Raw genomic sequence first — 15,715 nt, forward strand, 5'->3', positions numbered from 1 at the left:
TCAGTCTGCAACACGTTCATCTAACAACAAGTAGCAGCTGGTGAAATGAGGCTTAGCAGTGTAAATAGGTCAAGTAAGGTGAATGTGATTTCATGCCTGTTTGAACTTTGCAGTTCTTAATTGGACAGTCAACATTTTGTAATTGTTGTGTATCTTGAAAAGACTAAATAAATAATCCATGTACAATTTCAAAGGACAAAGTAACACTGTAATTCTGCAAAGCTGAATTGTTTTAATAAATACAACTTTATTCTCATTTTATATATATTTTACATATCATAACTATTTTACATGGTGCAACTTTATCTTATTTGAACAGAAGCTTTTAAACATTTAACTTATCATTTGTTAGTTGTTAGCCAAACAAAAAATACCAAATCAGTAGACAAATTGTAACACACAATTATATCTTTCAAAATAAAACGATATTACCGTAAAGACATAACAGAGGAGCCAAAGTTCCTCACTTTAAAAACTCAACTCTGTAAAGTAAACATTATGTTTGTGTTTGAATGTTTAAAATGCAAAACCTTGAATGAGACTCTAGATGTGCAGTAAGGAGAACTACTATGACCAGAACTTTGTGCTTGTATGGCAGTGAGAAGTAACAAAGCCTTTCTTCAGTGGGCTTGTTTTCATTTACTTAAGCATGCATAAACAATGGGGTGTAAAGGTGTGTGACGTTTTAAAAATAATGTTTCTTGAATTGAATATAAAAGGGAATCTAGATATAGTATACTCAAATTAAAGTTCAATTCAAATTATTGTAATATATTTTCACAATCTACTCTTTAGCAAACATAAAATTGGTGAATCAGCCCACAAATTTTTCATTCTACTACATAATACTAACTTCAATACAATGTAATTTAATATACTCTAAGTTTACAGTAAAAATAAGTGGTGTGAAACCCATATAAATAGTAAAACTATGTATTTAAAACTATGCCATAAAAACAGGTTGAAGTGCTTAATGAAAGTCTGTACTCATTGTTAATCTATAATCTCACGATGATGCTACAAGGAAGTAGAAAACCTGAACTATCTATTATTCAAAACTCCAGAGGTGACTCATGAACTAAGACTTTGCACATTGATCTTGCTTTGTGGGACAGTGTGTATAAGACAGTACAAATGATGCAGTTCAGTAGGAATGGCCACACCATTAGGTTGACAGTTTAACAAATACGATTCTTGATTCGGTGAAACAAAAATTCTCTGTTATTCTAATGTCAATATATCACATCTGACAACCACACAAATCACGGGACATTCTTCTCATATGGTAATCCTCTCTTTGTATTTCCCCTCACCTCACCTCCCCAGATATATGATGTATAGTTACATAATTCCAGATGTAGAAGATAACAGCTCATGCTACCGTACATACTGGGTGAGCAGGCTACAGATGATTGTGGTTTAGACTTATGGAGCCAGTGCTGGTGGGGATAGTGTGTGTGGTGTCTTTGGATGTATGGTTGAACTAAGATGTCTCCTGTCCGGATTACAGCTCCTCACTCTCCAGTGTGGCCTCCACAGGGGAGCTGGAGAACAGAATAGGGCTGTTGTCTGTGGTGGGGAAGGCAGACCTGATGTCCAGGCCTTGACCTGTCAGAACAGCATAGCGGCTTCCAGGGCGCTGAGACTTCTTCATGAGCACTGGGACCTGCTGGTGCCACTGGGCTACAGATTTGAAAAAGCAATTTGAGTGAACTTGTTTCATCTCAATACTTTGCAGCAAGAACATGGGATGAGGGAGGGGATACGTACATAAAACTTACCATAGATGTCTAGCCTAGCTGTGCATGATACGATACCAGCCTCGTTTTTAGCTGACACCGTGTACCAACCAGCATCCTCTTTCCTGGTTGGTTGAATTAAAAGGCAAACATAACCAGTGGCATCCTGATGCATGCTGAAATGAGACAAAACAATGTCAAAACACCAAAGTTATCATTTGTCCTATAGTGACTATACTGGGTATAATAGCAGTAAGTAACTGACTTGACTCTGTCCTTTGTGCAAGGGATGCTGTCATTGTCCTTCTTCCAGAAGATGACAGGAGGGGGCAGGCCCACCACCCTGCACTCCAGTCTGACCGGAGTTCCCTCGGGGATACCAGTGTTCTGGAGCTTCTCAACAAACTGGGGTGGTTGCTTCATTTCTTTTTCTGAAGGAAAAAGGGAACAACAGCACTTTAGACCAAACTACCGTGTACTTTTTATGCCATTTTGAAAGGTCTTCATGATGAAATAGAATCAAAACCCTTAACCCTTTACATGGACAACATACCAACAACCTTTAGCTCCAGACAGAACGAGCTCTGTCCCGCTTTGTTGCTGGCGATGCAGGTGTATGTCCCTGCGTCATTCTGTGTCAGGGGGTCCATGACCAGTGAATGAACACCGTTCTCCCTCACCAGCATACGGTGGCAGAAGTCTGGATAGATGGGCCTTCCGTTAATCAACCACATCAGCTCTGGGTTTGGAAGGCCACTCACCTAAAAAATAAAATAAAAAAGGATTTCAACAGCACTTCCTGATTATCTTCTTTCAATTAATAATGTCTGTTATGTTACCTACCTTACAGTCTAACCTACACAGCTTGCCCTCATGGGCCAGCATATCTCCTGGAGCCTGCAGGAAGTGAGGTCGGAAAAAGCGTTCCTGGGTTTGCTCACCCTCCTCCACTTCCTGTACACGGGCCCGTACTCTGTAGCCATGAGAGAAGAACGAGAAGAACATGTTACGCATGTTACAGTTCCGTACAAGCACACAAGCTACAGTAGGTGTAATTTCTGGTGTGGTTCTCTCATGAGAAACGCAAAATGCATTTGTTCACGTTTCTATCTTAGATGATGTATAGCTCATTAAAAATAAATCCTGTTGTTGGTGCAGCCATTATTAGTAACACAGTAGGAGCTGCAGAAATGCTGTCTCTTCATGGTGCAGAGGGATCATTCTTACCTCTGCTGATCACACTGCACACTCAGTCCTGCTCACCTCTGAGAGTGAATCATGGGTGTCAGACGGTTTCGTACGGGACCGGTTTGGACGATCAAGTGACCGGAACAGCTGATTCGTCCCTGGTGGGTTTTAAACAGTATGCCAGAATAAGCTTTGGGATCCAAGTGAAACAGGTGGCTTGCTGAGCATGAGTCGTACATGTGCTATACCTGGGGGTTAGCTGCCATGACAGTGTAGTTGCCGTCGTCATCATTGATGGTGGTCGCTATGTGGAGGGCACAGGTTCCATCCCCCTCTCTGATCTTCTTAAAGTGATCATTTTTACTCAGGATCTGCTTTCCATCCTTGAACCAATAAACCTTGAACAGACAGATGAGGAACAAGAGTAAAACTGTGTTTAACATTACTGGCTGTCATTTGTAAAATCTATATAAAATATTGCCTACTATTCGCAGTGCTACTCTGTGATGTATTACTCCCTCACCTTAGGTACGGGGATGCCAACGACTTTACATGAGAACGTGACTGGGACACCCTCCATGGCCCTAAAGTTCTTCAGCTTCTTGTCAAATATGGGGGCGATGCACTTCCCTGTGGGGATCTCATCGTGTTGCACCTCGTCGTCTGACTCCTCCACTGGTGTACGCTCCAGACGGAACTCTATCTCACTCATCAGTCTATGCTCAAAGTTGGACACTTTGTACTCCTAGAACGAGGAAGTCCATGCTGTCAACATAATATTCATGGTCACGCTGATATTGTTAGTTGAGATAACTAAGAGATACATGCATGAATGGAAATCACATGAATGATTTCAGATTTGGTTTAAAGGATCCCCAATCAATAATTGCAGATATGTATTTGACAAAAAATATTGTAACACTGTGAAATCTTAAATTCACTGTGTCAAAAAATAACATTTCAATTGATAATGAGGTCTGAACAAGAATCACCAGGACACCATCACATCGTAAAAATAACTTTTTGGGACTGTTTTCACTGAACTGATCCTAGAACCAAATACTCATATAGTGTTTGTTAGACTGTAGGGAGAGTCATTATCAGTCTAGGAAAACACCTATTAGTGTTAAAGCCACAGCCTGTTGGCTCTGTAATAGCCCAAATGGTCAATGTCGACTGGACATTTTTACAGATTGTCGCTTTAAACCTTCACAATAGCCATGCAGCAGCATTCCTACTATCATTCTTGGAGGGATGGAACAGTTAACAGAGAGGACATTTAAAAATTAAAATATTTGCCAGAATTGGATTCCATAGAACTAAAGACTTACAAACTCAAACCCAATTGTGTGAGCATTGGACAGTTTTTTATAACGCAAGGAAACACCAAACTATTGAAAATTGTTTGGGACATTTACACATTACAGGTTCCTATTTACAGTGAAGACTCCTAATAAGAAGTACTATTGTTCTTAAGCACTTGGGTTGATTTCAATTTAAGTACAGAAATACATGAAGATATTGAGGTGTTTCTAAATGTAGGGGCATTATGAAAAATTAAATGAACAGGGAGTATGATTGGCTTCTAATGTAGTAAACGGGAAATCAGCAGGTGGCCTGGTAAACTGGATATGACTTCAAATGAGATAATCTGCTGAAATGTCTTCGATGTATATAATAACTAAATGTATGAATTGTTTCTGATACACTAACAATATACTTACTCTATTTATATATATTTTTTTACTACTACATGCGATTTATTGACAAAAGGTTAAATGTGCGATTAGAATGATTAACCATATATCAACTGAAAGTCGAGTATCCATACTTTAGGACTGCTTGTTAAGCAAAGCAATGCTAGTGAGGGAGAGTAGGTCATTGTACCTCATCATAGTTAAAGACAGTAGCGGGAATGTTTGGTCCAAGGGGTCTGCTTGCTGTTTTCCCCTCATTAGTCGGCTTCTATGAGAGGATAGGGATGAATGATGAACACCAATGTAGACACACATACACGCACGCGCAGATGAACACTGTGATGCATACAGATCACACTCACACATGATCACTTATTAGTGACTAGGTACCACTAATGAGTGATGTGTGATTGAAATGCATGAAGTTACAGGGACACACAGGTGATGAATGATTATGGGAAATGAATGATCTGGAGAGGAGTGATTGCCTACACTCTGCTATTGTTGGGTTTAGGTTAGCTAATCCAGATATTACCTCACGATTTTCTCAGTTTCACTGAGATTTCTGAATCAAACTGAAAATAGTCCTTGTTTAAGAAAACTAAATAATAAAACAGGGTATAAATCATGCTGTTTCTCCTTGATGCCTTTTACAATTCAAACACTTGTTTTGTTCATTCATTGGTCACACTCCAAGCCACATCCGCAATGTATGCAATACCTAGATGCATATTGCAAGATCACAACCATTCTAGAGATACGATGTGCTTGAATAACTGTACTGTTCCAGAGATCTTCACTACCTGTTGTAAAAAACGCGTGGCGTCATCTTTGAACCAAAGCTTTTTCTCTATATCTTGAAAGAGGGACTCTCTGCTGTCTCGAATGTCATCGTCTGACAATAAACGAGTCCTGGGCATCCTCTTCAGTATGCCTTGAGGAGGCCTGTGGACAACAAGTTTGTACATACAATCAACCAATATGACATTGTGACATTTTAGGAAATACTCGGTTGATGATTGGCTAAAGGGTAAGATGACTTACCCTGCTGGAGCGCTTCTGGGCAGGCCCATGGAGTTGGTGGGTTGTGAAGTGTGCAGAGAGGGCAAGACGGAGCTGAGGAAGGCTACGGGGTTCTGAATTGGGCTTGGGGTGGAGCTGCTGGAGGTGGGGGAAGAGGCCTGGGGGGGCGACTGTGACCGTAGAGCAAATACAGAGTTGAGGAAGGCTGCGGGTACCAGGGTGGGAGAGGACATGAAGCTGAGGGGGCTGGTGGGGCTGGTGGGGGACTTCAGCACCCTGGTGGGGAAGACCCTGGGCGGGGGGGAGAAGGGAGTGGAGGTGGGGGACTTGGCTGTGGAGGATAGGAGCTCAGCGGCAAGCTCATTGAGCAGGGGAACAGGGGACTCTGTCGGAGAGGGACTCCTGACTGGAGAGAGGCTCTGGGCAGCGATGAACTCCTTTGGCCTAGCGTAGTTGAAGCTCTGGGATGTGGGGGCCAAGTTCATTAGGGAAGCATGGGTGCTTCTCAGCATGGGATAGGGGGAGGTATCCTGAAGGGACGTGGGGACTTTGTTAAAAGAAGCAGGGATGGAGCTGAGTGATGCTGCGGGGGCTGTGCTCAGATGTGGGGTGGAGGGGGAGCTAAACTGGGGGGTGGTGGGTAGGGTCCTAGGCAGGGATGAAGGGGCTAGATTCAGATGAGATGCGTGAATTGTGTTCATCTGGGTAACAGCTGCTACACTGAAGGGGTGTGTGTGTGTTGTATTCATGTAGTGTGCAGGAGTTGTTGTCAGTTGAGGGGCAGGGGGAGGTGACGTAATGAGAGGAGCTGTTTTCAGAAGGGGAGGGGATGGCAGGGTGCTCTTAGGTGGAGTAGTGGCGGAGTTCAAGTGAGGTGCAAATGTGATGCTTTGCAGTGGTGCAGGCATAGTGCTCACTAGCGGTGCAATGGTGGTGTGTAGTCTGGTCACAGGAATGGAGGTCAGTGAAGATGTGGGGGCTGTGGTAAATACAGGTGCATTAGATGTCTGCATGAATGTGGGAATGGGTGGGGGATATAGGCTTGGTTCAGACTGGGACTTAGGCTGAAATGGGGACTGAGGCTGGAACTGGGGTTGGGGCTGGAACTGCGTTGTGGGCTGAGGCTGGGGCTGGGGCTGGGGCTGAGACTGAGGCTGGAACTGGGGCTGGAATTGGGCCTGGAACTGGGGCTGTGGCTGGGGCTGGGGCTGGGGCTGAGGCTGGGGCTGGGGCTGGGGCTGGGGCTGGGGCTGAGGCTGGAACTGGGGCTGGGGCTGGGGCTGGGGCTGAGGCTGGAACTGGGGCTGGGGCTGAGGTTGAGGCTGGAACTGAGGCTGGGACTGGGGCAGGGGCTGGACAAGGGGCTGAGGTTGGACCAGGGGCTGAGGCCGGGGCTGGGATGGCAAATTGACCTGGATCTGAGACTGGGGTTCTGCTTGGGGCAGAGGCTGAACCTGTGACTTTGATTGGTGGGGGTGGTGGTGGTGGTGTGCCTTTGCTTGCCAGTTTGAGGCCTCCTTCTGGTTTGAGGGTTCACCCTCCTGTTGCTGTTCCATCAGGACCTGATCGTGGAGGAGCTGGAGTTGGACCGGGTCCCTGAGTAATGGTCAAAATAAGGATGGAAAACAAAGGTATCAGATATGTAAATGAACATTGCAGGCTGAACACAACGTTTTACATTCAGTGTGATCTTCACACAGTTGAAAAGCACACAACAATTTCCTGCCCATTTATGGGATACCAGTAGGCAACACTAAAACGCAACATTATTTGATTTGTCTTTCCACAACAGTACCGTACTGATAAACATGCTGCAAATCCAGTTTGAATTACATTACTTACCACTTGCATGCCATGCAAAATGTCCGATAGTAACTGTTGCACCAAACTTTCAAATATTGAAAGTTATGTAGATATTGAAATATCTACACAAAATCGTAACACTGCAATTACATATAATATGTCCCATCTATTCTTTTATGCAGTTGAAAACTCCACATAGCCAAGCCGAGATGTGTTCAGTAGTATTCAAACTATAGCTGCTCCACCAGTGATTCAGAGTATAGCTGCTCTAACAAATTCTCAAGAAGTTTCCTCCCACATTCAGTGTTTACTTTTCTAAAAACAACCGACCAAACCCTACCTACCGTATTTCAAAATAAGAACCACAAGACCAAGACAACCTTTGCTCATACAGACATAAACAGTAGAAGAGCAAATAGTTTGATGTCTGTTCGCTCACTTCATCATTTTATACACTTTGGTCACACTCACAGCTTTGGTTTGGCCAGTACTGGTGGCGGTTCTTTGTTGGCTGATGCCTGATCCATATCTTCATTTGATTGGCTGTTGGATGCGTCACTATCCTCATCCTCCTCATCCTCTGGCAGTTTGAAGTGAACACGTAGTCCCACCCTGGAGCCGGACCGAGGCTCTTTGTGGTTTACCAGGACCCCAGACTTCAGGCAGGATGAGGTTGGGGGGTCTGGCAGTGGCACAACAGTGGGGTTAACATTCTGGTGGTTGACTGTCCCCTCCCCTTTAGGTGACCCAACAATGGCTGCCTTAGGTCTAGAATCTTCCTGACCATTTTTAAAGCTTGTGCTTTGGGACTCGGTCGTCAGTGGGCTTGTGAAGGGTTTGTAAAATGAGGCCCCCTCATGAGTCTTTTGGGCGTCTGGACGCACCATCGTGGAGCCTGGCAGGTCTTGGTGGAGGGAGCTGAGGTTAAGGGGATCCAGGCTGGGGAGACTGATGCTGAGAGGGTCCTGCCGCAGCATGCTGGAGCGGTGAGGGTCTAGACGCAGAGTACTGGTGCTCAGAGGGTCCAGGCGTAGGCTACTGGAGTTGAGAGGGTCCAAGCGGATGGTGCTGGAGTGTGGCTTGATGCTCATAGAGCTCTCAGACTGAGGTTTGAGGAGTTCAGATAGTGAAGGCTCTGTGAGTTGACTGGCTTGCACATGATTGCTGTTATTGCCATTGCCTAGGGAAGTGCAGGCAGGTAGATAAATAAACTGCAACAAATACTGAGAAATATTGTCTAACAAATACTATAATTTTCAGTGTATATTAGAGGACATTACCTTTTACCCTCAGTGAAGCAATACTGGACACAGTTCCATACTTGTTGCTTGCAGTGCAAGTAAATGTACCAGAATCTTCAGGGAAAACTTCAGAAATGACCAAAGTGCATATCTCCTCTACAATTAATGCAAATGAGATATACACATTTGACATCATACAATTAGCAGAGAGACATTTTAGATAACATTTGACACTGGCCTTTAAAAAACATAATAACAGTGGAATTTTAACACTCAGAGGAAGTTAAACATTAAACGTCAGAGCCGCTACAGAGCAGTTCTTTCCAATCACAAGATCTTGCCGTTAGCTAAGACCCCGTTTGACAAGCTGCCTTATATGGGCCAAAGTCAGGACAAACAACTCTGGCGTATGTTTAGGGGGGTTAGAAAGGAGACAGACCACACCAGACTCTCTATAAACATCTCAGGAGAGTGAGGGTGTGCACTGTTGTAAAGTGCACTTTCACATGTACTGCAAATGAGCTGTTTTTTCTGAGAGGTGCACAAATCATGTTCAAGAGATGCTGAAATAATTCATGGAATTTTTACCTGACTCTGCCATGGATCTAGGCTCTGAAAATAAGAAAACAGGATATAACTTTTACATTCATGGATATTAATAAGAAATTATATTTATTTTTTACGTAGCGCAAGTCAAACAAGGAAAATATTAGATATCCACAAGAATGACTAAGTATCAGCAATTTAAGCATTTAGATATGGATTAAGTACTATGTATAATTATTCACATGTATTAACTATGGTTTATTCCCCCACAAATGGAAGGAAAGAAAATATGGAAATAAGGTAGTAGTGTCTCATAGGCACCTAAACACATTGTAAACTTACTCTTCTGTAAGATTCTGAAGTCAGGGGAGTCCTCGAGAGCAATTCCATCTCTGTACCAGCTGACTTTGGGGGAGGGCACCCCCTTTACACGGCCCTCTAGCACCACCAGCTGGCCCTCCAACGACGACAGGTCCTGCAGAGACTGGGGGTACAAAACTTTTGGTTAAACCTCACTTTCAGATCGATTTTATGAATACATTTGATATAATTGTAACTCCTCAGATATGATCTGTTGTATTATATCTCTGTAAACAATCTGGAGATTATTTGGTGGAGGTTTACCTTTGTGAATACAGGAGCAGCCATGATAGGTCTAAGGTCTAATTCTTGAAGGTGAATCTCGTTGGAATTCTGATTCTGGATGCAGGAATAAAACAAAAAGGTTACACTAATACATTATAACAGACATTTTTTAAATGTGTTTGGTCAAATACTAAGAACTTCATAAAGATCCTGAGCAGAAATTACCTCAGGGGGAGTTGTTTGTGTGGGAGCCACTTGGATGGGCAGTGCAGTGGAGACCACCTGGGTCAGTGGTAGAGTTGTAGTAGTAAGCACAGGTAGCAGTATGGACGTTGCCAAAGCAGCTAAAGGTCTCGGCTTGTCCTGTGCGAGTGTAGATTCTGTATTTACAGATGACAGTGTCGGAACCTCCTGGACAGGTGCTGTCACTTCCAGGGCGTCTGCCCGTGCAAAGCCCTCCTGATCAGGTATTGCAGGTGGTATTTCCAGAACAGGAATCACAGTGGTTGTTGTCTGAAGAGGTAGAGAGGATGTGGTCATGAGACCAGATGGCTTTGAGGAGACTTCATGTTGAGGCTCCTCATAATTCTCTGAGTGGTGGTCTTCCACATCAACAGACACCGCTGTATTGGCCACCACAGGTACAAATGGGGCCAGTTGGGCTGTTTTGCTCTTCAGTCTTTGGGTTTATAGAGGAAAAAAACACATTTTCATTATAATAGTATTCTAAATGCGTCTGTATAATTTTATCTTTCAATAACATTTTATAGTGAGAAAAGGTATTCACTGTGCTGCATGTTCAAAACGTTGTTCCCCATCAGAGTCTGTGGAGGAGGCTCCTGCAAACATCAACAAAAGCTGTTGTTGTTACTAAACAGAAGACAGCACTTTTGAAACAAGGTGTCTTGAAGGTCACAACAGTGGTCACCTTCTATGTAGATCTCTGCAGAGGTGGAGTCTGTGCCGTAGAAGTTTGAGGCGAAGCAGGAGTAACGCCCAGTGTCTTCCTCAAACGCCTCTGCAATGATCAGAGAGTGTAGCTCGCCGTTGTTGATAATCTGAATATCCGGGCTGTTCTCCAGCTCCTTCCCCTCACAAAACCATCTGCGCAACACAATACAAATATGCTTGACAATTCCACCTCACACTGCACTTTCCTCTATTGGGTGATCATGAGCGACTTGCAGTATGCTCACTGTTTCCCTGGCTGACTGCCAGTAAGTAAAACTATACCCAGTTCAGGGGAACAGCTATGCCTTTCCCTGTAAAAGAAGCCACACCAGTCTTTAGTGCCAGTAAATGTCCACTAATCATGCACTATGGTGAGCATAATTGATGTGAATGGGAACACTTGTTTGATAAGAACCACTCAATGGTTATGACTGAATCAATACTTAAGCTTTCGTTCTCATGGGTGTCTTCCCAGCCTCTCTGGATCTATGACTCTATTCTGGGTGGATGAGGTTATCATGCTGTCAAAGACGTCCCCTAAACATGTGGATAGTGTGGATGTTACCCTCTCGTCAACATATACTGTATCATGTCAGTTAAAGTTAAATTTTGTATATTTTATTTGACCTTGAAATAAGTGAGCAAATGTAATCCATGGTACACCAGATACTGTAGGTGTTTTCAGTGATATATTCATAGGTCAGGATATCTGGGCTCATTCCAAGTCTTCTGATCTAGTTTTCAAAATGACCTCAACCCAACCAGGCCCTCTGCTGTGCCACTCTGCAGGTCTGAGTTTGATCCCTGGGTGCAATGTAGGCGACATTACTGGAATGTACTGCCCGTGTTCCATCTGGCAATGCGTGTCATTTTCTAATGTGTAAGGCTCTAATTTGAAAGTATGAGTAGCAGAGGAATTGGCTTGTGTTTGCAGACGCTGTCTTCTGCACCTGTCAGACCTATTTTGTCTCTGGACTCCAACACTACTGAGGAAAGCCCCCCCAGGAAAGCCTTGTGGTGCCTACCACTGTGACTGGGTGTCCCAACAACGTACGCACAAAACTAAACATAGACTAAGAATACGTACAATACTATCTCCTGACACCACAGACACTGAACCCTGTGATACAAAGATACGATATCAAGCAGGCTGATGTCACAAATTCACATCACGGCAACTCAAATGACTCCAGAACTACATTCAGTACCATATTACAAACGTTTCATATGACTAAAAACATTACAGGACCATTCAATTTGTTGTGAACATTAGTGTCCTAGTTATGTAAAAAGTAAGTTTAAACTGCACACAAATACACACTTACCGTCATATCAGTGGTTTTACCGAATTACTTGTCCATGTTTGCGTCAACAATGTCGTCAATTCCATTATCAAACCCAAGTGCTCTGCACAGTGCCAGTGCCATCTAAAAATGGCAGGGCGCTAAATTTTCACTGACAAGAACATGTCAGTCGGTGAATCGTTACCAGTGGGACCAGCAGCCTCGCACTGACCACTCTGCTCATCCAACTGTGTTTGTCTTTCTATTCAAGCAAGAATTCATTCTCAACCCAGACAACTGTTCAACCTTTCACATTCCTCTGATGTTTTGAGCAAATAGGTCACATTAGGGGTTATGAAGACTAAGTGTAGTTACACCTCAAGTAGTATTTGACAGTTTAAAGAATCTCTTATCCAAATTAATTTTTACGCTTTAGGACTTTGACAAGACACTAGGATGATCTAATGTTCCAGGCATAACCAAGAACACACATACACAGGATTCAGTGTCAGCTGTTTGCTGGTGTCACCTGTCAGACTGCACTCTTAGTGACTCAGAAAAAAGCAACATTTGCCTGAACAGAAATAATACCTCATAACTTTTCACAATGAATGTATCTGACTAAACTAAAATTACCTTTTTAGAAGTCTAAAAGGTTCTCTTGTGTCTGTTTAACTCTATTTCCTATTGAGGTTAAGGATGTTCAGTACGCATAAAGTATTCTGTTAAGCATCAGGGATGTTCGGAGCTATATTTGCCATATTGAAATGAAAACCAACCATCTAAGTTAATCTTGGTTGATGATAACAACACACACATGGCTCATCTTGATATCCAGAAACCTTAGTGAAGTTCTAACCAAGCACATTTTTTACCACTGAGTGTCCTGAGCTCATTTACAAAACAAACACATCTAAGAGAAGCTGTAACATTTCAAACTGTAGTGAATAATTATAGCTACCGTGGAGTAGAAGGTACAATGTAACATTTCTAATCCAAATAGTTTGGCTATAACAAGTAGTTTGTGGTTTTGCAGACTTTTTGTTTTGTTTTGCTTTGCCTTACCGGACTTCAGGCATGGGAAGTCCTCTTACGATGCAGTCCAACTGGACCTTGATGCCTTCTGCAACTTCCCTGCTTTTCAGTTTTTGGATGAAGCAAGGCGGTTCACAGACAGGTTCTGCTCTGTAGGTGTTCTCTGCAAGGACAGGGTTCTCGGTCTCCTCCACCTCCGTCCCCCCAGACTCATACTGATCCTCTGTAGTCCTGCAGTCCTGCATGGTGAGCTCCCCGGGCGATGCATGGTCAAACTCAGCTGGGTCCATCTGGTTCTCAGGCTGGCAGCCGAAGGCAGGAGCAGGCCTCTCCATCTCTTGAGGTAGAATAGGTCTCTCCCTGTCCTCTGTGTTGAGGGCGAACACAGCCCCTTCCGAATGGCTCTTGTTCTGATGCCTGCTCCTGTGGGCCTTGCACGTTCTCGGCCGTATCCTCTTGGAGCTGTTGGCCTTGAAGAGAGACGAGAGCTCTTCAATGAAGTCTGCAGCCTTGTTGAGGAACTCCTTTTTGGACTGTGTCTCCGGGCCATACGGTGTGTTCCTGGCTGACACGTTGAAGTCTTGAAAGCCCTCCTTGGGGGCCTTGTTATTCCTCATTATACTGTCCTGCATTGGGGGCTGTTGTGTCTGTCTCTCTGCTGACAATGTAGATTGTGTCAGTGGATGCTCTTTTCTTTCTGGGGCTAACTGTGTGGTTGGCAAGACTGAGGGGAGAGTAAAGGGGGTGGAGGAAGGGGCAGCAAAGGGGGTGTAGGGGGCAGCAAGAGGAGTGGAGGGGGGAGCGGTTAAAGGGGCGGTGGAGGAGGTGGCAGAGGAAGTGGCAGAGCAGGTGGCGGAGTTGGTGGCAGAGGCGGTGAGGGACTTGACCTCTGCCCTCTCCTGATAGGACTCATGTCCGATGGCCTGGCGAGCCAGGTTGACACTTTTATCCAGCTCATCCTGACTCAGGAAGGCTGAGAGGTCTGGGAGCTGGGGGTCTTCATGCCCCACTGAATCCTCAGCCTTGCATTTGAGAGGCCCATAGACGAGGCGCCGCGAGGAGGAGGAGTCAGAGCGACTCATCTCGCTGTGTCTTTGGTGTGCTCGTGCTTCCGCCAGGTAGTTCTCTCTTAAGAGCTGAGATACTGAAGTTGGCTGGTCCACGTTGTTCTCAGTCATGCTGTGGGGAAAAAACAGTCATCTGTAATTCTGTAATTACTTTATTGATATGTATATAAAATGGCCTTTTGTACATTGAGAAAAGCATGTTTAATTAAAATGACTAACGTGAAAACTAATTTTCGAAAAATGAGCCTATGATCTCATATAAAATAATAATGCATTTACATTACAAAAAACTCAATTTAAGTTAAATGAACATCAACATGACTTATTATTGACTATTATGACTTGTCTTTTTTCTATTTTGACAGCTTTAATGCAACCCAAGACATATATTTTATCAAGTTAATTAAAGTAATGAAAACGAATAAAAGTTTATTTTAGTGTAGTTATTCCAGAACACCCAGCTTGAATTCAGCTTTTTGACACTAGTTTTTGGTAGTTATTGAATCCAAAAATGGGATAGGGCACCCAGATGCTACTGACACTCAAATCAGCGCAATTAAGAGAAGCAGCAATGCCCTTCTCACAGACCTGCAGCTGCAGCTGTTGTGTACATTAATCCTTTGCAAACAGCCTCTCTGCCCCCCCGCCCCCCACACCCTCTCTACCCCCCCAAGTCATATCTAATATTAGCAAGGAGTCAGTTTACATGAAGAAACCCAAGAAAAAGTAGTCCCCACTCATCCAAGTTCTCAACAAGATTTTATCAATCATATTTTGATGTTTTTTGGGGCAGACACTGACACTGAGATAACACGAAGTAATGCCCATTCCAGATTAGAAATAGACAATCCCTAATAAAAGTCAATACCTCCCAACAAAAATTATTGTAACTGTAGTTGAAAAAGAAAGGATATATATGCACATCATGAACCACTCGTCATGGATCATTGTGAGACTGGGCTGCAGTGGGCAGTTTCTGTGTCTAATACGAGCCAGTAAAACACAATTAAAACCAGGTAACAGGCGGGTGCTTTACCTTCAAATATACCCAGCTGGCCCCGTCCGGATCTGTCAATCCTCGGAGCGCACCTGTGCTCAAAGAGGGAGATTCCGGTCTTGTGGTGGTGGCCACCTGGGACAATCTGGACACAGGCAGCTGCCCAGGTTTCCTAGTTTCTAGTTAACCTTGGATTTTACAGGGAAATACAGAGTGAAGCAGCTAGGGCAACCTGTCACCGTAAAGTAGTAACATTTGTCAGCGCACTGGTAGCAGGTTATTTTGGGGTTGCCTGGGCCATCTCATTGGCCATGGGGGGCGTTCTGTAAAGGGATTCCTCCTCCAGCGGAGGAACACTTACGGTCATCTGTCAAAACCCACCATTCTAGAATTAGAAGCCTTTCGTTGAGCCTCCTGAACACTAATGTTAACACAGCAAATGACTGTAGCAGATAAACTTCAGGGTGAGTCCTTGCTTACAGTTCACCAGGACATTCACACTCCCCTGGGTGCAAATTAATGTTGTGTGTAGTACTTGACCTCTACAATGAGTGGCTTCC

General features: G+C 43.9%; 1 protein-coding gene across 1 annotated transcript; it reads right to left on the bottom strand.

The window, feature by feature from the left end:
• Nucleotides 1-242: 242 nt before the first annotated feature.
• On the bottom strand, nucleotides 243-15,427 carry mypn (myopalladin). The gene is made up of 22 exons (XM_047029818.1): nucleotides 15,195-15,427; nucleotides 13,122-14,270; nucleotides 10,751-10,926; nucleotides 10,610-10,661; nucleotides 10,048-10,501; nucleotides 9,862-9,936; nucleotides 9,580-9,721; nucleotides 9,280-9,303; nucleotides 8,731-8,847; nucleotides 7,922-8,630; nucleotides 7,162-7,243; nucleotides 5,669-6,801; nucleotides 5,428-5,569; nucleotides 4,815-4,892; nucleotides 3,451-3,672; nucleotides 3,176-3,325; nucleotides 3,003-3,085; nucleotides 2,583-2,712; nucleotides 2,293-2,500; nucleotides 2,005-2,170; nucleotides 1,782-1,915; nucleotides 243-1,683 (listed from the first exon to the last, which is right to left on the bottom strand). Exons 2-22 carry the CDS (start codon nucleotides 14,267-14,269, stop codon nucleotides 1,505-1,507), a joined length of 5,604 nt encoding a protein of 1,867 aa, XP_046885774.1. The 5' UTR covers nucleotide 14,270; nucleotides 15,195-15,427; the 3' UTR covers nucleotides 243-1,504.
• Nucleotides 15,428-15,715: the final 288 nt, after the last annotated feature.

Source organism: Hypomesus transpacificus, chromosome 11 (genome assembly GCF_021917145.1).
Source record: "Hypomesus transpacificus isolate Combined female chromosome 11, fHypTra1, whole genome shotgun sequence".
Classification (NCBI taxonomy): domain Eukaryota; kingdom Metazoa; phylum Chordata; class Actinopteri; order Osmeriformes; family Osmeridae; genus Hypomesus; species Hypomesus transpacificus.